Source organism: Astyanax mexicanus, chromosome 17, assembly GCF_023375975.1.
Source record: "Astyanax mexicanus isolate ESR-SI-001 chromosome 17, AstMex3_surface, whole genome shotgun sequence".
Lineage (NCBI taxonomy): Eukaryota > Metazoa > Chordata > Actinopteri > Characiformes > Acestrorhamphidae > Astyanax > Astyanax mexicanus.
In genome coordinates this window covers 38,463,919-38,485,161 of record NC_064424.1, presented here as the reverse complement: position 1 = coordinate 38,485,161, position 21,243 = coordinate 38,463,919, and the positions used below count along the sequence as shown (strand labels likewise).

The 21,243-nt window shown below is 36.3% G+C and overlaps 1 protein-coding gene across 3 annotated transcripts in view; it reads left to right on the top strand.

Annotated features, from left to right (window-relative positions):
* The window catches only part of acsl6 (acyl-CoA synthetase long chain family member 6), a 64,725-nt gene that overhangs the window by 31,640 nt on the left and 11,842 nt on the right, over positions 1-21,243 (top strand). For all 3 annotated transcript variants that reach the window (XM_049466765.1, XM_049466766.1, XM_049466767.1), the window contains exons 3-15: positions 1,309-1,417; positions 3,422-3,486; positions 4,129-4,230; positions 4,335-4,434; positions 8,486-8,664; positions 12,772-12,804; positions 13,989-14,040; positions 16,125-16,198; positions 16,383-16,460; positions 18,648-18,782; positions 19,023-19,157; positions 20,233-20,328; positions 20,487-20,559. In XM_049466765.1, coding sequence (XP_049322722.1) covers positions 1,309-1,417; positions 3,422-3,486; positions 4,129-4,230; positions 4,335-4,434; positions 8,486-8,664; positions 12,772-12,804; positions 13,989-14,040; positions 16,125-16,198; positions 16,383-16,460; positions 18,648-18,782; positions 19,023-19,157; positions 20,233-20,328; positions 20,487-20,559 — 1,231 coding nt within the window. The remainder of the gene's footprint in view (positions 1-1,308; positions 1,418-3,421; positions 3,487-4,128; positions 4,231-4,334; positions 4,435-8,485; positions 8,665-12,771; positions 12,805-13,988; positions 14,041-16,124; positions 16,199-16,382; positions 16,461-18,647; positions 18,783-19,022; positions 19,158-20,232; positions 20,329-20,486; positions 20,560-21,243) is intronic.

Below are 21,243 nucleotides of genomic sequence, written 5' to 3'. Positions count from 1 at the left end.
ATTTATGTGTTTACTAAAAAGAAATATGCCCAATTTATAAAGATACTGCCTTCTGTGGGTAGCGTCCTATATGCAAGTGTCCTGCGGGCAAATGTCCTAAGGGCAGGTGTCCTGTGCTCACCGACGAAGGACTAGAGGATGACCAACATAAACTCTGCAGCAAAAGATTGAGAGCTTCTATCAATGATTTTACTGTGCCTACTGTACCTGATCCACTTGTACCAGCACAACGCATTCTAAACACCTCATACACCCCCACCATGCTAACCAGTGTCACTGCAGTGCTAAAAATGCGCTCAGCTAAAGCTGAGAAATTACAACTTCTACTTTCAGTCGACTGCTTGAAAAGCTGTGTAGTAGGCTCTGGTTGAAAGAGGGGGTGCTGAAGGCGGTACGTGAGGAGGCCAAATCGTGGCAAGAGAGCTGGAGTACACGCTGTGCTAATGGCTAACTGCTTGCTGTGGTGATTTAATGTGGTATCTGTGTTCTTTAGCTTTAGATACTGAAAAAGCTGCAGATACAACCATATTACTGTAATTTTACAGTAAAATTCTAAAAGTAAAATGCTGTGAAATACACAAAATTACTGTAACTACCTGCAAATAGCAATGGATGCTGGGAGATCAGCTGCTTAGCAGGGGACCCTGGTAGTGTGAAGAGATTTTTACTTTTTGCACGTTGGTACTGTCCAATGATAAAAACTTTCTCCAAAACAGCAACTTTACAGGAGAGAGAAAAAACATCCTAATCTTTCAATTGAAGTCAATCTAAGAAGAGTTTATTTTAGTTCATTTCAAAGTATTTCTACTGGTTTGTTCATCAAGACATATTGGCACAATGTAAGAAACAGTTTGTTTGTTCAAATTAGGTAGTGAACAAAAAATCAATAAAAATGGAGATACTTCTTTTTCATTGGACAGCGACAATTTTCGGGGTTTTTTTTGAAGAGTGTATCTCTTGTTCATAAAAAGATAGATGTCACTTTAAATGTATATTGATTGACTTGCTGAAATGAATTTTCTTAATACACTTCAACCTTTCCAAGTACTTTCATAAAACATGCATTTTTCCTATTAGTTCTCAGCAACATTTATTTGCATAATGGCTGTGTTTTCGCCTTCTAGGGATACATTCCCATAGGTTACTGTATTTTTGTATAAAGGCTGACTGTCTGACCACAGTGTTATAGGCAGTAAGAGCAAGTTACCAACTTCTTTACTGCAAAGTTTCACATCATGCTGGACAATTTTTTACATTTGCATAAATCTCTATTAAAATTGTCTCTTTCTCTCTCTCTTTTAAATGAAGGGTGGTGGTCGAAGATCAATGCTAGGCGACAGTCCCGAGCTGCTCACACACTACTTTGAAGATGCCACAACCCTGTATGAGGTGTTCCAGCGAGGGCTACATGTATCCGGTGAGTACTGCACAAGTTTATATATAAACTTAGTATATATATATATATATATATATATATATATATATATATATATATATATATATATATATATATATATATATAAAAATTCAATGTAAATCTTACTGATGTTAATTCATGTGAGCTGCTGATGGAACTGAATATGCACATGCTGGCTGAGGGCATCCAGGAGAAATATGGAACTAAACTTTGTTCTACAGCTTGGCTCAGGATACAACCTTCTTACCTAAAAATGAGAAATTATTGTTACTTTTTACTGTATTTATGTTTATTTGCATCTGTTTAAATCATATGTGGTGTTTTTTTCAGGCAAAAATACTCGTATTGCTAAGATAAATTAATCTCCCATCTCCCTTAATCTCCCATCTCCCTTCGAAGAGTGACACAAACTGGCTCTAACAATGACAGAAAAAGGAGTAGGAGGCCCCGATGCACAACTGTGCAAGAAGATAAATATCTTAGAGTGTGCAGTTTGAGAGAAAGATGCCTCACAGGCTGTCAACTGACAGCTGCACTAAGCACCAGTGTCAGCATCAATGGTCAAAAGGGCGACTTCAGGATGTTGGACTTCATGGCAGAATTGCCAATTGTTGCATGACCTTTGCTTAATGCCATCTGTCAAGCATGGTGGAGGCTTCGTGAGGGTCTGGGGATGCTTTGGAGGTGGTAAAATAGGAGAATTTTACAGAGTGGCAAGGATCTTAAAGGAAGAAGGCTACCACAAGATTTTGCAAAAACATGCCATACCCTGTGGACAGCGCTTGATAGGGGCCAATTTCATCCAGGAAAACGACCCCAAACACACCTCCAAATTGTGTTGGCAACATTTAAGAAATAAGGAGTGAGCCAGAATCTTGACTGTAATGGAGTGACCAGTACAGCCCCAGATCTGAACCCTATTCAGCTGTTGTGGGAGCAGCTTGACCGTGTGGTACGGAGAAAGACTCCATTAAACCAATCTATGTCGTGGGAGATGAAGCTACAAGTATGGGGGTCACAATTTGAAATCTCACCTTTCCCTTTTTCTTAAGACATACAATTTTAATAATGTGTGTTAAATGGAAATAAGAGAATGAATGTTAAATGTGCAAAATGGAATTATATTCATATTAGTGGCATCAATCGCTTAAAAATCACTGTATTAATTTCAACATATTCTGTATATTAATTACTAAACAGTATAAATCCTGGTACTTCCATATATTTTGGGAGGAACACAAAAGTAATAGTTTAGTGTGGTGGATGTGGGAGATTCTAACCTTTTTACTGTATTATTGTGTCTCAGGGTAGCTTTGATGCTTTTTAAATTAACTTATTATCTTTTAATGTTAAAAAACGGGCAATTGTAAAAACATATCACAGCCGAGGAAAGAATCAGACATTTGCAGTAAAACATAGCAGCCTCCAGATTAGCTTAACGACCAGGTAGTAAAATATTGAAACAAAATGAGAGAACCCAGAAGACAAAGCTGTGATCAGACACTCATGATTTAGATTTGAAACCAAACTGGTTAATTTCAGTGCAGTGTTTTGAAATATTGTCTCAAAGTCCATATCAAAACAAAAAAGTCGTTATCTTTATTTACTCTTTTATAAATGATCAAATAACAGCATCTGTAAAAACTTCAGTCTGCTGTTTGGAGTGGTTTCACATCTGGATTCTATAAATGCAACTTATTATATATTATATATTATATATTCCATTTTCACATGTGAATCATATAACAAACCATAATTTTCAGATTTCTTTTATCTATTTTATTCAGAATTATTATATATGAAAAAAGTAAACCTGCCATTTCATTTGCCTGTAATCTTAACTGCCACAAGCCCTGCCACAACGAGCCCTGCTACAATGAGCCATGCCAACACAAGCTCTGCCACAACGAGCCCCGCCACTACTGTCTGTAGGAAGTGAAAGTTCCCTTTAGTTTAGGAGTTAGTGAAGTGCTGTTTGATTATTCTGTCGTATTGTCTCTTTAGGTGATGGACCATGTTTGGGCTCCCGCCTGCCCAACCAGCCGTACAAATGGCTGTCTTATAAAGAGGTGAGTGTTAGACGCTGCTAATGTAAAAACACTGCACTGCATTAGCTACAAGGCTAATGCAGCTGATACATAACAGAAAAGCAATTTTGATGTTAGCATTATGGATAACAGTCATTATGATTTCTGAGAAAAGTTCTGTAAATTTTAGTTCTATTTTAGTTAATAGAATTGTATTCTTGATAAGTTATGTTTTGGTTGAAACACACATACTGATAGTGTGTCCCTGACACTTGCAAATCATGTTCAGTGTCCAAAAAAACAGTATATTTCAACAGAGCAAGCAAATGATGACCCTGGTGAATGTGACATACATTCTGATTGGCCTCTTCTTGTGCTGAGTAGACCAATCACTGTTTTCTGTGTGCGGGATTTACACTTGAGGTGGGGGTTGTGTGGCACGGGGCCTCCCTGACAAAGCAAAATTGTAATTTTACAGGAGAAGGACTGAATAACTGTCAGATAAAAATATATATTACTCTGGACATCATTTTGAAACTTGCTGTTGTGCATTCTACACTGTATGACATACAGAACTCAGGCTGCTGCCAGTGTTTTAGCAAATGCAGTGATTTGCAGTGATTCCAAACTTTTGATCGGTAGTACTTTGAGTCACTAGACTGTCCTGTGTTTTTCCTCCTGCAGGTCATGACCCGGGCAGAGCACCTGGGCTCAGGTTTGCTGTATCAGGGCTGCCAGCCTAATTCTGATCAGCTGGTCGGAGTTTTTGCACAGAACAGGCCGGAGGTAAAACCTACAGTCAGAGAGAGCATTGACTGAGACTCAATAATCAAATTTCTGAAGTTGACACAGCTGAAAGTTTCTCACTTTTTCTTTTCTGTGTGTTTTAGTGGATAATAGCAGAGCTAGCATGCTACACTTACTCCATGGTTGTTGTACCACTATATGACACACTAGGGCCTGACGCCATTCGATACATCATCAACATAGGTAAGACTATAAGCTTTCTGTAATCTATATATTTAAAGCCCCTGAGAAATTAAATCTGACAATTATGTTGTTCTGCCTCCACTGGTTCTCAGTGTACAAATTATTTTGAGTTCAAAGATTTATGAGCATCTTCCAAAAATGTAATAAATATCAGCTAAATTTACCAGTATTGCTCTCCGCTCCATGTATAATTACTCCATGTATAATTAGCTCTCTTTGGGTCAGAGCAACCTGGTGAGCTAAAGCCAAACTAAACCTGGTGAGCTAAAGTTAAAACTAAAGCTAAACCTGGCAATCTAAAATTAATGCTAAAGCTAAACCTGGTGAGGTAAAGTTAAAACTAAAGCTAAACCTGGCAATCTAAAGTTAGTGCTAAAGCTAAACCTTGTGAGGTAAAGTTAAAGCTAAAGCTAAACCTGGTGAGGTAAAGTTAAAACTAAAGCTAAACCTGGCAATCTAAAGTTAGTGCTAAAGCTTAACCTGGCAATCTAAAGTTAAAGCTAAAGCTAAACCTGGTGAGGTAAAGTTAAAACTAAAGCTAAACCTGGCAATCTAAAGTTAAAGCTAAACCTGGTGAGGTAAAGTTAAAACTAAAGCTAAACCTGGCAATCCAAAGTTAGTGCTAAAGCTAAACATGGTGAGCTAAAGTTAAAGCTAAAGCTAAACCTGGTGAGGTAAAGGTAAAACTAAAGCTAAACCTGTTGAGCTAAAGTTAATGCTTAAGCTAGGGTTGCCAACTGTCCCTTGAAATCCGGAATCGTCCTGTATTTGGGCAGTAAAATTCGCTCTCCGTATTGAATTGATCCGGGCGCGTTTTGTCCCGTATTTATAAGGTTAGTAATTAAGGCGAGTGATTTGTTTCAGAGACACCGCTGTGGCGCTGCCCCCCTCTGCGAGAGAACAGCCACCCCTCCTTAACAGAGTCTGCGACTCTCATTGTTCCTGACACGGAGACTCACGGCCAATCAGAAGAGCAGCCTCTGTTCAGGAGTGGCTGTTCTCTGAGCGGAGGAGGGGCAGTGAGGTGGCTTTAACTGCATTCTAAATCAGTCCCTCCCTATCACAGAACTAGTGCATTATTTACCATTGGTTAACACACAATATAGTGCACTATTTCTGTGATAGGACGTGATTTAGAACACACACCAGTGCTAACTTACCGAGTTAAACGGCACGCGGCGGGAGAGAAACGAGAGGCTGAGGAGAATACAGGTAGAGGAGAATACAGGGAGAGGGAGCAGTGTCAAGGTTCCCTGTGCTACAGGCGTCTCCAGAAGCTGATATGGTATAAAAATCATCAATATCAAAGCTCATTTGTAAGCATATATTATCCGTAAATTGCACAATTAAATTTCTTACATTAAAAATATTATTGTTATGAACAACATATTTCTGAAACATACAGTACTGGGCAAAAGTTTTAGGCATCTGTGGGGATTTCAGTAAAAAAAAGCTTCTTATCTGTACAGTAAGTGTTTATTAGCTCAGTAAAACACTTGTATTACAATGAATACAAACAGCAATTTTACAAAAAGCAAAGCTTTTACAGCCCTGTTTCCCTAAAACATCTCCTAATCTCTCCTCATCTGAGTTTAATAGAGTTATTTCTCATCATATCTACACCTGGTTTGGTAAATTACTGCTAAATTGGTAAAGCAGGTGAGCTGCTGACGGAACTGAACATAATATACACATGCTGGCTGAGGAGCATCCAGGAGAAATCTATAATCTCTACACTTCAGCTCGGATCACAAGATACAACATAGTTAAAAATGAAAATTTCTTGTCATGTTTTACTGTATGTATGTTTATTTGCATCTGTTCAAGCCTAAAACGTTTGCACAGTACTGTATATTATACATGTGGTTCGAATTAATCTAATACAGAAATGCCTGCCAAAACCTTTTTTTTTTTTCAACAAACTTAGCATACTGTTTGATGTTTCATGGTTTGGAGTTATATTATAGAATTTATAGACTAATATATATATATATATATATATATTATATATATATATATATATATATATATATATATATATATATATATATATATATATATATAAACCTGACAAGTTAAAACTAAAGCTAAACCTGGTGAAGTAAGGTTAAAGCGAAAGCTAAACCAGTTGCGGTTAAGTTAAAACTTAAGCTAAACCTGTCAAGCTTAGGTTAAAACTAAAGCTAAACCTGGAAATCTAAAATGAATGCTAAATCTAAACCTGGTGAGCGAAAGTTAAAGCTAATGCTAAACCTGGTGAGCTAAATTGAATGCTAAAGTTACACCTGGCAGGCTAAAATTAACGATAAGGCTAAACTTGGCTAGCTAAAGTAAATGCTAAAGCTAAACCTGGTGAGCTAAAGTTTAAGCTAAAGCTAAACTTGGCTAGCTAAAATTAATCATAAAGCTAAACCCAGTGAGCTAAAGTTCATGCTAAAGCTAAACCTGACAAGCTGAAGTTAATGCTAAAGCTAAAGGTGACAAGCTAAAGTTAAAACTAAAGCTAAACCTGGAAATCTAAAATGAATGCTAAATCTAAACCTGGTGAGCGAAAGTTAAAGCTAATGCTAAACCTGGTGAGCTAAATTGAATGCTAAAGTTACTCCTGGCAGGCTAAAATTAATCATAAAACTAAACCCGGTGAGCTAAAGTAAATGCTAAAGCTAAACCTGGTGAGCTAAAGTTTAAGCTAAAGCTAAACTTGGCTAGCTAAAATTAATCATAAAGCTAAACCCGGTGAGCTAATGTTAATGCTAAAGCTAAACCCGATGAGCTAAAGTTAATCATAAAGCTAAACCAGGTGAGCTTAAGTTAATGCTAAAGCTTAAGCTTTAAATGCTAAATCTAACGCTAAATCTGGTAACCTAATGATAAAACTAAATTGAAACCTGGCAAGCTATAGATAAAACTAAAGCTAATTCTGGCAAACTATAGCTAAGGCTAAACCTGGCAATCTAAAGTTAAAGCTAAAGCTGAAAATGGTGAGCTAAGTATAAAAGTAAAGCTAAATCTGGCAAGCAAAGGTAAAGCTAATACAAACCCTTGTAGGCTAAACTTAGAGCTCAAAACTAAATTGAAACTTGGCAAGTTAACCTATATGAACCTATATGAAAATAAAGCTAATCCTGTTAGTCTAAAGTTAAAGTTAGATTAAATCTGGCAAACTATAGATAAAACTTTAGCTAAACCTGAGCTAAACAAGCTAAAGTTAATACTAAACTAAATCTGGTGAGCTAAGATTACATTAAACATAATGACCTTAAATTTAAACTAAAACTAGTGAGCTAAAGTTAAAGCTAAAGCTACATTGGAACCTGACAAGCAATAGATAAAACTAAAGCTAAACCTGGTAAACTAAAGTTAAAGCTAAATTGAAACCTGACAAGCTATAGATAAAACTAAAGCTAATATTGGAAAACTAAAGCTAAAGCTAAACCTGGCAATCTAAAGTTAAAACTAAAGCTGGCAATCTAAAGTTAAAGCTTAATCTAAACCTGGTGAGCTAAAGCTAAAGCTAAAGATGGTAAGCTAAGGTTGAAGCCAAAGCTAAATCTGGCATTATACATTTAAAGCTAAGGCTAAACCTGACAATTTAAAGCTAAAAGTAAACATTTAACAAGTTAAAGCTAAAGCTGGCAAGCTAAAGTTAAAGCTAAATTGAAACCTCACAAGCTATAGATAAAAATAAAGCTAAAACCTAATTGTAATTCTAATTGTATTGTATCATCATAATTAATTACATAGTAAACTGAGGAGAAAACCCCTAACTATAATTTTCCCACAAGCTAATTGTGGTCTGAGGCATTAGTCAACGCTATCTGACAGTGGCAACTCTATTTTCATATAATCCTCTTATTTTTCATTCTAAACTAAAACAAAAGAAATACTGTAATTTTGTTTGAAATGACTTAATTTAGTATAACACTGTTAGGCAGGGGGTTAAGTGCAAACTGGTGACCTGTGTAAAAGGGTACTGGGTGTTTTAGGTAATGTTAGGATAATGTACCAGTTAATAGTCCAGTGACTGGCTCGTCTCATTCTTTTCTCCTAGCTGAGATCTCTACAGTGATCTGTGATAAGCCTGAAAAGGCCAAAGTTCTTCTGGGTAATGTGGAAAGACAGGAGACTCCAGGATTGAAGAGGATAATTCTAATGGATCTGTTTGATCCGGAGCTTGTGGAGCAGGGCAACAATAGTGGGGTCCACATTCAGTCTCTGAAAGATGTTGAGGTATGGAAACACAAATGAAGGTTCAGACAGGACGTACATGCACAGAGTTTATCCTTTAGAAATGAAAGGGGTGCACCCTTCGTATGTGCTGATGATTTTACTGATTCAATATTTTCATTACAGCTTACTTTTTTAGTTTAATCCTTGGTTTCTGAATATCACTGTAAATGAGGGCCACGCTCAGCTTTTTAGAAAGGCTGGCTTACATTTAATAACAAGCATTTGTTAATATGAATACTGACCTATTGACAATTGCTGTTTCAAAGCTGTTTCTAATAAGTGAAAAGCAGCATCCATTCATCCATTACAGTTTACACAGTTCTCCAATACAGACTGTTATCCTCTTATCCATTATATCATTCACACATCTCTTAATCACACAGACTACAGTCTGCTGAACACCAGTGATGTTCAGCTGTGACTGCAGCCTGCTGTTTAGCTGTGGTAGTAAAACTTGTGTGGGGTGGCTTCCTTTCAAACTTGTGTTTATAATGGCAGATTTATTTGCAGTAATATTATAAGGTTGCTTCACATTGTTAAAGATGCTTAAATGGAAGGTTAAATTAGAAATGTTTCAGTTTTTAAAGAAACATCATTGATTTTGAAAACACAGTTGTTAGTTTAGTAGTAAAGACAGCTGGAGTCTCAGTGAAGACAGAAACCAGATCAACATATTTTTTTATATAAATTGTTTGGGTGATGTATTGTCCCAGAAATAATAGTGATAATCAATACTATTGTCATTTGTTAAACATGATAATATACATTTCATCATAAAGTTTGTGAAACACAACAGTTACTACTACTAATAATAATAGTAAACAATTATTAGTTGGTTATCAAATTTTCAACCACTAAAAAGCTCAATCCTCACAATTATATTTGTGCTCCCAATCACACATCTCAGATTCTCAGTGTGATAGATTTCCTACATTAGCTTAAAGGCACACTATGCAACATTTTCAGTTAATTAATGAGTTTCATGTTGTTTAAGATGTTTAAAGGCACAGTACGCAACCATTGGTTGGTTTTCTTATGAGGCTCCCTCTACAGGTCGAGTGTAAATGTTCACTGTCACGCTGCTGTTTCTCTGGTTTTTCCTTCTAGCTTTATGTGACTGTATTGAGCACAGCAGACAGCAAACACACAGCAAACACAAAAGAAAAGGGTTTGTGCATTGCATGATTGACAGTAAATTACAATCAGAAAAAATCAAACCATTCTAGGGTCATCAGTAATTACTAGTGTTTCTGATTTGTGATTTATGCAGCTCATTGTAAAAGCATTCCAAATCAAGTCTGCACCAAATAATGGGCTATTTAACAAAGTAAATACACATACCTGGACTGAACTTCACTTTTAAAGCATGTTTGTCAAATAGCAAGATGGGAAGGCAGTTTCCTAGCTATTACCAAAACACCATTGTTTATCTATTGAGCTAGCTAGGCCAGCTAATTAAATAACCAATGATTTAACAAACATCCCCACTAGACACTTAGCATTACAGCATCAAATCTACATAGTCAAACAAACATCTAGGAGAGTTCTTCGCCTGTTACTTGCTGCTCCGACATGGGCTTTCACAGTTTTCTTGCTGCTCTGTCATAATAAACCTGCATGTATACAACTATCACCATTGTGATTTTAGAGCTGCTAGCAACAAGCCTGCCTCTCGTTCTCTGCTGGGGTCCTCCCTAGTATTCGCTATAAAGCGAGACTGACTCTCATGATGCCTGAGCTGATGTTCTCCTCAACTTACAAGCTCAGTTTTTCCCCTACAGACCACAAGGACGGTCGAGGGAACCTTCATTTGCTTTGTATTAACTCATTTAATCATCTAAAACAGTGTGAAATGCATTCTTTAACTAAAAATGTAAAAATTTGTTTTTGTGTGTATGTGTGTGTGTGTGTGTGTTAGCAGCTAAACTCTCCTAAGCTAAGATATACAAGCTAGTCCTTTAGTAGTATATCTTTGGTAGTATATCTTCTTTGGTAGTATATCTTTGGTAGTATATCTTCTTTGGTAGTATATCTTCTTTGGTAGTATATCTTCTTTGGTAGTATATCTTTGGTAGTATATCTTCTGTGGTAGTATATCTTTGGTAGTATATCTTCTTTGGTAGTATATCTTTGGTAGTATATCTTCTGTGGTAGTATATATTTGGTAGTATATCTTCTGTGGTAGTATATCTTTGGTAGTATATCTTCTTTGGTATTATATCTTTGGTAGTATATCTTCTGTGGTAGTATATCTTTGGTAGTATATCTTCTGTGGTAGTATATCTTCTTTGGTAGTATATATTTGGTAGTATATCTTCTTTGATAGTATATCTTCTTTGGTAGTATATCTTTGGTAGTATATCTTCTTTGGTAGTATATCTTTGGTAGTATATCTTTGGTAGTATATCTTCTTTGGTAGTATATCTTTGGTAGTATATCTTCTGTGGTAGTATATCTTTGGTAGTATATCTTCTTTGGTAGTATATCTTTGATAGTATATCTTCTTTGGTAGTATATCTTTGGTAGTATATCTTCTTTGGTAGTATATCTTTGATAGTATATCTTCTTTGGTAGTATATCTTTGGTAGTATATCTTCTTTGGTAGTATATCTTTGGTAGTATATCTTTGGTAGTATATCTTCTTTGGTAGTATATCTTCTGTGGTAGTATATCTTTGGTAGTATATCTTCTTTGGTAGTATATCTTTTGTAGTATATCTTCTGTGGTAGTATATCTTTTGTAGTATATCTTCTTTGGTAGTATATCTTCTTTGGTAGTATATCTTCTGTGGTAGTATATCTTTGGTAGTATATCTTCTTTGGTAGTATATCTTTGGTAGTATATCTTCTGTGGTAGTATATCTTTGGTAGTATATCTTCTTTGGTAGTATATCTTTGGTAGTATATCTTCTGTGGTAGTATATCTTTGGTAGTATATCTTCTGTGGTAGTATATCTTTTGTAGTATATCTGTGGTAGTATATCTTTGGTAGTATATCTTCTGTGGTAGTATATTTTTGGTAGTAGTATATCTTTGGTAGTATATCTTCTGTGGTAGTATATCTTTGGTAGTATATCTTCTTTGGTAGTATATCTTTTGTAGTATATCTTCTTTGGTAGTATATCTGGTAGTATATCTTCTGTGGTAGTATATCTTTGGTAGTATATCTTCTGTGGTAGTATATCTTTGGTAGTATATCTTCTGTGGTAGTATATCTTTTGTAGTATATCTGTGGTAGTATATCTTTGGTAGTATATCTTCTGTGGTAGTATATTTTTGGTAGTAGTATATCTTTGGTAGTATATCTTCTGTGGTAGTATATCTTTGGTAGTATATCTTCTTTGGTAGTATATCTTTTGTAGTATATCTTCTTTGGTAGTATATCTTTGGTAGTATATCTTCTGTGGTAGTATATCTTTGGTAGTATATCTTCTGTGGTAGTATATCTTTGGTAGTATATCTTCTGTGGTAGTATATCTTTGGTAGTATATCTGTGGTAGTATATCTTTGGTAGTATATCTTCTTTGGTAGTATATCTTTGGTAGTATATCTTCTGTGGTAGTATATCTTTGGTAGTATATCTGTGGTAGTATATCTTTGGTAGTATATCTTCTGTGGTAGTATATCTTTGGTAGTATATCTTCTGTGGTAGTATATCTTTGGTAGTATATCTTCTGTGGTAGTATATCTTTGGTAGTATATCTGTGGTAGTATATCTTTGGTAGTATATCTTCTGTGGTAGTATATCTTCTGTGGTAGTATATCTTCTTTGGTAGTATATGTCATGCAGCAGGATCTCCCATAAAGGAACCACTGAGCTTAAACAGCTCCAGTGCCCATTCTGTTTTTCCACCAACAGTTTCAAAAGTACACACATTGATCTTAAGTAACAACTATAAAGCAGACCTCGGTAGTGAACTCCAAGTCATGTGATTAACACATCATGAACATCTTTTTTGCAACAATACGCTCCTCCAAAAAATTAACATACATGTTTCTGTGTAACAGGGATGATATATGCTTGTTATTATTACATATTGGTTCTGTGTTGCTCGTTTTAAGATGTTAACGAATGTTGTTTGTGTCTGCATCTTTCTGTTGACCACAGGCTTGTGGACGAGAACATTACAGAAATCCAGTGGTGAGTTGCCCTGACACCAGGGTATCATTCTGTGCTTTCAGTGCCTTTCGTTAATTTGAGGGAAATTATGAGTTTTAAATATAGGTTTGCTTGCTATATTTTTGCAAAATTTGGGATGTCCCCTGCTTTGCTTTTAAAGAAAGATATCCTTGACCATTACAGAACATTCTTCAAAAACTCTTTCATAAGTGTAATTACTATAGTATGACTTAAATTCTTAATTTTTAATTAAGCTAACTTTGTTATTTTGTTCTTCTGTAAGTTATAGCCCATAATTTAAAATAACCCAGTCTGTTAGATTGATGGATGGATTAATGAGGCAAAATGTTTTTTAACCTGATGAAAAGCGATTACTACTTTGTACCTCAAAGAATTTTTAGTAAGTTGGCCTAGATTAGAATGATAAACAGTTTTCAGGGTTTTCTATGGCATCTATTAAGTAATGCACATCACTGTTGGAGTACCACAGAATCATTTCTGGTATAAGTGTATTAGTTATTTACTTGTAAATTAGTCACAATGATCTTGGTCTGTAGATTCATAAATGTGAAATGATAACTGTTGTGATAATAATGATAACATTATTGATAAATATTCAGAACTTTTGTAATTATTGATCTTGTGATGTCAATATCTTGAAAACCGTAAAGTTTGATCTAAAACCAAAATTTTGGACTTTGAGATATTTTAAGTTCCTGTGTAGGGAATATTTATACAGCTACTATAAGAACCAGAAGGGGAAAGATAAGAAAAAACACATTTCCCCATACAGAGCTGGGAGGCTTGGTTCAGTGTGTTTGGGATGCCGTCTGCAGTAAATTCGCTGACATGTTACGAGTCAAAGGCCATGCTATGAATGAGTAGACTGGCAAGGTACAAATGAATATACTTCTTGTTTATGGGAAGTCTAATGGCTTTGATAAAGTGCTCTATGATGACAGCAATCCATATGATCTCACATAGATCAATACCACATACCATATATATATATATATATATATATATATATATATATATATATATATATATACAGTTTGTGTATATAATACTGTTAATTGTGTAACCACATGTGGTTGAATTTGGAGTTGGTTTGTGATAATTGTTAAGTTGCACTGACATCATATTTTAGTAACAATGTAAGTTTGTAACCCTAAGCCTGAAAGAGATTTCTTTTGTTGTTACAGCCACCTCGACCAGACGACCTGTCGATTGTTTGCTTCACCAGCGGGACCACAGGTAGATTTTTAAAAGACAGTTATTAATAACAATACAGTTCTGTGGCCTTCTGTTTGATTCTTTGTTACACTTTGAAATAATATAAACTTGAAATAAACTTTAGGTCAGAAATAACCGTTAAATTAGCCTTTATTAAAAACCCCAGCACTGTACACTGAACTGAACGGCTCTAATGATTTTTTACTCTCGGATATATGGTTAGCAAGCTAAGGAGACTATAACTTGGTTAGCTTTTAGCCTAGTGAAATTCCTGTTTGCTCTCCAGCTTTCCCTTCATTGCTTGAGGAGTTAAAGCTCCCATTTTGCAGACACTGGTAAAGAGAAAACTGAAGTGATGAGACTTGGGTTTGTCTAGCAACCTGTACTCCATTAACTAGCATAGTAAGGCCATTTTATGTGGCAATGAAAACCTCTCAGCCTGCTACTGTTATTAAATAAAAAAAGTTTATTATGCCCACTCATAGGTCCCCTAAAATAACTACTGTATGCAGAAATATTCCACAGTAATAAAGCAGCATAAATGGTGACTATTCCTGTTTAAACCAGGTTAAGTTTACTGTAGATCAACTTTTGGCATGCTGTCCAAATACTTCTGAAATAAATGTGTGGGTATTTACAAAGATGAATTAAAAAAAGGGGTTTGCATCATTCACCATTGTCTCCAAGGGCGTTATGTGTCCCAATAACCACACATCATCTCACAGATCACATTAACCTCCCTCCACATCACCCTTGTGTTTCATCATCTCCAAGAAACATAGTTGTGCCACATGTTTCCAACTAGGAATTACCCAGCACGTGTATTGCTCTGAACTGTGAGTTAAACCAAACACTGGCCCCTTTTGGCTGGTTGTGGTGCTGCAGTTTGGCCTTTTGGAGCCTTACACTGAGACACTAGCGTGACCCCACGTCTTATCTTCTTTTGCTCGTTTTTATGGACACACAAACCCTGCAGGTTCCCAGCACTTAAGCAGTAAATCACATAACATAACAGGTCACATTCCAAAGAACAGCCTGAGAAGAATAGAAAGAGAAGTTTCCATCACTAAGCTTGTATTTAATGTTAATAAATGTGACATAGAGCTTAATCATACACTTGTTACATATGTTACATATTGTGACCTTCATTATATTTTAGACAAAAGCATATGTATATACAAAAGTATTGTGACACTTGCTCATTTAATTAATTCTGCTTAATACAAAAGGAATACAAAAGTAGGGTTGCCACCTTTCAGAATTTAAAATAAGAGACACCAACTACCGTTCCTCTGGGCCATGTCCAGCACAGGCCCGACAACTGTGGGATGGGGGACGCGTGTTTTTATTGAAGGGGTAATCAAAAAAGCAATTCGACAAACTTGAAACTTGAAATGCTTTATTAGCATTGAACACTTTCTCTTATAAAATGCAGTTAATTAAATCTTAATTGAAATATGTTTGTGTGCAACAACAAACATTTAAAATATAAACTTAATACATTGAGAATGTAACTTTTATGTGCATAACTATAGGGATACTCTTTAAACCATGGGGTAATTGTTACTTAAATTGAACAGTATTTGCTGGTGCCTTTCTTATGACTTGAAAGGAAGTCATCTAAACAGTTAAACTCCAGTTATTATAATATTTTATCAGTGGACACTGTATTACTCAAAAATATAAACATTTTGATACAAAATACACAGAAATCTGAAAAGTATTTCTTAGATTTATGTTTACAGATTTAAAATGTTAATATTTGTAAGGAATACATTGTCCAGTGATCTCCCGAGACATTGTAGATCAACAATTCAAAATAAATAAGTATATATTATTGTATAGGGTGGCAACCCTATACAAAAGACTTATGTCTTTATTTGTTCTGTTTTTCTCTTTTTGATCATGTGAATCTACATTGTTCAAGTTTGATGTTAAATTGATAACTAAAATAACTTTAATAACTGTAAAAACTGTAATAACTAAAAGCTAAGATGTTTTTGTGTCCTGAAAAGCTGCCATTTTGGAGAGACAATGTTTTGTTGTGACATATATTAAAATTGAATGTGCTATGAAAAACAAACTTGAGTGTTTCTTTCCTTCAGGAAATCCAAAGGGTGTGATGCTCACTCATGGGAATGTGGTGGCTGATTTCGCAGGCTTTCTGAAAGTAACTGATGTAAGTGAGAGCAGATAATCACTGCTGTCTCCACTGAGCAGTGGAGCTTGTAACTAAATGTTCTTGAGTTTGGTTTTGTGATGAGAGATAAACCATTCTGCTGGACCTCCTTTGTGCTAGGAAGATGACTTTGTTTACATTTGTCTGAGTAACCCAGTTTAACCACAGAGTGTGTGTGTTGCAGAAAGTTATCCGTCCGAATAAAGACGACGTGCTCATTTCCTTCCTGCCGCTGGCTCACATGTTTGAGAGGCTCATCGAGGTAAGCAGTGTGTGCATGGGTGTGTGTGTATGGTCTGAGGTAGACAGTGATGAGAGACCTGCAGCATATGAGAAGCTTCCATATACAAACCCCCACACACACACTGATACACACACACATCACAATCTGTTATTATACACAGACATGACAAACAAGGCATACGTAAACACACACATACACACATAAAAGCACAGGGAAGCAATGTGACTCTTCACTTCCCTTCTGCCTGAAGGCTTGGTGTCCTCAGCTGCCTCGCTGACTGCTGCTTTCCAAACACCTAACATGAGCTACATAGCATGAGCTACACTTGAAAACCTGTCCCCTGAAACTCTGTTTTAATTACTTATTACATATGTTCTGATTTTTCATTTTCTAAGTCACAATTATAAACAAACACTTTGGTACTGTTTGTGTCTTTTATTGAAATCTATACCGGGACTGAGTTGGATCCCTGACCCTCTGTAAGTTTAGGGACCCTACTGAGTACATCAGCGAGTCTACACTGTAAAGTGGAATGGAAATATGATTTTTAGGACACTATAAGCTAACCAATACAGTTAAATAATTGGAGGATTATATTTCAAAACGTTAATAACCATCAACAGCACACAGTTATACTAACTTTAAGTAAAGCCTTAAAACACAGCTTAAGGATCTTAAAGATGATGAAGTGTGTTTCCACCATTACTTAGTAAACAAAAAAATTATAAACTCTCCCTATATAGTATTACATGTATCCTAAGGATGAGTATGGATTCCTGTAATTAAAAACATTAATAAAATCTACTTAGAACACTGAAAAATAGCATTTGTTACCTGTCCCCACTCTCTCCCTGGGTTTCACTCATTCCTGTTACCATAACCACGTTCTTCTAAAGATCATGGAAAGGCTAAAATTGAGTTCCCTTAATTGTTGACTGAGGAGGTCATTTTTAAACCTCATTCCTGTTACCTCAATTCATTCTTAGATTCTGTTTGTTCCAGTAACAGGAATGAGTGCCATTAACAGGAGTGATTTTTTTGTCATAATTATCAATTATTTGAACATGCAGTCAACAATTTCTTTAAAAATAACGACTTTTTTGAAAGAAAGCCAAAGGAATTAGTAGATTGGCTTTTAAACATGCCTTTTAAATGTCACATGAGTTTTGTAACCATCTGCGGCTTAAGAAACCTTGTAATAAATTAAGTAAAGCTGCCTGAGTTTGACCAGTACATGTTTTGAATAGTTAAATATGTGTTATTATATACAGAGTTGAAAAACAATTATTTGAAAGATTTATAACAAGCAAAAGGCACTGTTTCGGTGGAATGGCCCATTTGTCTCAGTTGATCAGTGTTTCTATAAAGCCGTGCGTACACATCCCTCTTCTTAGGTAATGTCACAACATAATAAGAGGGCTGCAGTTACGTCTGTGACTCAGCCAGCATTGTGAAATATTCCGGTAGTCTAAGGGCTTCACAGATGTTTCTCCCAACAAATTTGATTTACTACGTTTAACCCCTCCTGGTCCCATTACTACCCTTTTTCAGCTTCCAAGTAGGCTCTGAGTGAGGCTGTACTGGGATCCAGTTGCAAGAAAAAAAGTATTGCTCAGATGTCGATCTTTCATGTCTCAGGAGACATATTTGATCAACTTTGTTTCTCCTAACATTGCTTAGGAGAAATAGCATTAGACAAAAATGAGACATGAAAGGTTCTTTCTCAGCACCTTCAGGATTGCTGTTTTTTCTCTTGGAGTGATCGGAGAGTAGCAACAGATCTGAAATTTCTATATTTGCATACAATTTGTCTAACCGTGAATTGATGTAACCCAGGTGTTTCTGTAGCCTTCAGCAGCTCCTTGTGTCTCTAGAATATGTCTTCTGGGGTCCTCTGAGAGTTGATTGAATGGAGACTGGGTTCACACTAACCTAAATTTCTTTGAGAGGAACAGATTGTCGCTTCTTCTACATCAGTAGTTCTCAGATCAGTCCTCAGAACTTGAAGTGGTTGGGCCACTGTTAGCATTGGAGTTTCAAAGCATTTTATTTGCATTTAGCACATAAAATCACCCCCCCACCAATATTTTTGTAGGGAAGGACCTGTTTGAGAACCACTGGTTCACGTTTTAAGCTAATAATAATACACTTCTCAGTATAAATTGTTTATTGGTGTTTAACACACTGCTGACCCATTGTGCGCAGGCGGTGGTGTACTGCCACGGTGGGAGGATTGGCTTTTTCCAGGGTGATATTCGCCTGCTTTCAGAAGACATGAAGGTCTTGCGGCCCACCATCTTCCCAGTGGTGCCTCGACTGCTCAACCGCATGTATGACAAGGTGAGAGACTCTCAGCTGCAGCACAACCATCAGACCTGTGGAACAGCAGCATCCAGTGTGTGTGTGTGTGTGTGTGTGTGTGTGTGTGTGTGTGGTCTATTTGTGCAGAAAGGATGTCAAACACAAAGCACGGGGAATACACTTAGTGTACACACACAGTATATGGAGCTATGATGATAATACAGGTAACAATTATTACTAAAATTAAATAAATACTAATACTGTCTCTGTGTTTTTCAGATATTCAGTCAGGCTAATAATTCAGTGAAGCGATGGATCCTAAATTTTGCAGCGAAGAGAAAAGCAGCTGAAGTCAGCCGCGGTGTCATCCGGAGTGACAGTATTTGGGACAAGATCTTCTTTAGTAAGATTCAGGTCAGTATTTCAGTTTATAAGTTATGTTTTAGGTTGCTTTGCAGTGTGCAATAAAATGTTGTACATAACGATTTCTTTTTTCATTAAAATTAAAAGTATGGAAAGATTTGTGCATCCTTCATACATCACAACCAACCAAACCAATGGGTTACCATAATGACCAATTGGAGACCATGTAACCACCTGAAGCACATTAGCAACCATATTGGATACCATATTGGATGCCAGCCAACACACTAGTCACTGTATATAGTTGCAAGAAAAACTATTTAAACCCTTTGGGATCAAATGTCCTAACCGCAACCCAATTGAGATGCTGTGGCATGACCTCAAAAGAACGATTCACACCAGATATCCCAAGAATATTGATGAACTGAAACAGTGAAGAGAAATGTTCCAAAATTCCTCCTGATCTGCAACTACAGGAAATGTTTGGTTGAGGTTATTACTGCCAAAGAAGGGTCAACCAGTTAATAAATCCAAAGGTTTACATACTTCCCCCCTCACTGTTAACATGTTGTGTTTAATAAAAATATGCAAACATGTAATTTGTTTGTGTGGTATTAGTTTAAGCAGACTGGGTTTGTCTACTTAGATGAAGATCAGAACACATTTAATGACCAAATTATGCAGAAATCCAAGTAATTCCAAAGGGTTCACACACTTTTTCTTGCAACTGTACCATGCCAATCACAAAGGATGTTATAGAAACCAAGTGTCAAACACATAGCAACACCATAGCAACATCCAGCCATATTAAATGCATTTCAATACCAAAGCAACCACCTGGAACAGCAAAACAACAAGCTAACAACACCAAAGCATCCATACCCTTAAATAAGGCTTCACTGCATGGTGGTTTGTGTTTTTGTGTGTGTGTGAGTGAAAGTGAAATCCAGAATAGAAAAAACAGGGTATACAAAATTACACATAGATGTGAGTGTATGGGTGTCAGTGCTTCCTTTTAGTTGACCCAGGGGGTATTCCTGTCTTTCTCCCAATGATTTCAGCTAGAGAATAAAAAGATGCACAGATGGATGGATAAACTAAGACTGATTGGTGTGTTTGTTTGCAGGCCAGTTTAGGCGGGAGGCTACGAATGATTATAACAGGCGCCGCCCCAACTTCCCCAACGGTTCTCGGCTTCCTGAGAGCAGCTTTGGGCTGTCAGGTGAGAACCACATGCAAGACACACATGTTTAACACACACACACAGACACACTTACACAGAAACCTGCTTTTAAATTCCACATCCTCTAACTTTCTCTCTTATTTGTTCTGTCTATTTAATTTGGGCCGGTGTGTGTGGGCACACAAATGGATGAGTAGGTGTACGAGGCATATGGGCAGACGGAGTGCACAGCCGGCTGTACTTACACCACCCCTGGAGACTGGACCTCAGGTAAATCCCTGGAAGCGTAGAAAAATTAAGTTATACATTAACCCAAAAGCACGTCCAGGAAACCTGAGCCACTTAGTCTGAAAACTGCAGTTCTATGGCTAATATATATATATATATATATATATATATATATATATATATATATATATATATATATAATTGTCCTCTTACCAACAACTTAATCAGTCACTGAAGGAATGTTTGGTGTTTGAAGTTCTGGAGGCTGAACCTTTAATAGGTGGCATGATGGCTTGGTGATTATCACATTTGCCTCTCAGTGTTTCCATGTTCTCCCTGTGTCTGCATTTTCTACCACATTCCAAGAACATGGAGATCAGATGAATTGAATACTGAATAAAATTGCCCAGAACATTTTGATGCACCAAATCTGCTCAGAAATTGGTTAATCTAAATTGCCCTGGTTTATGTGTGTGTGCATGTGTATATGTATGTATGTATGTATGTATGACTTAATGCCCAAAAATGAATTGGCACACTGTCCTAATGCAGTGCTCCATGAGGACAGTCATAGCACAATGTTTCTAACATTTATGTTGACTTTTTATTTATTAAGTATTAAGCCAAGACATTTAATGTTTTAACCGGTTACATTTATTTCATTTGTTAATATCCAGTACCTGTTTCATCTTTTTTCAGAACACGTCTTTGTAATGCATGCAGCAT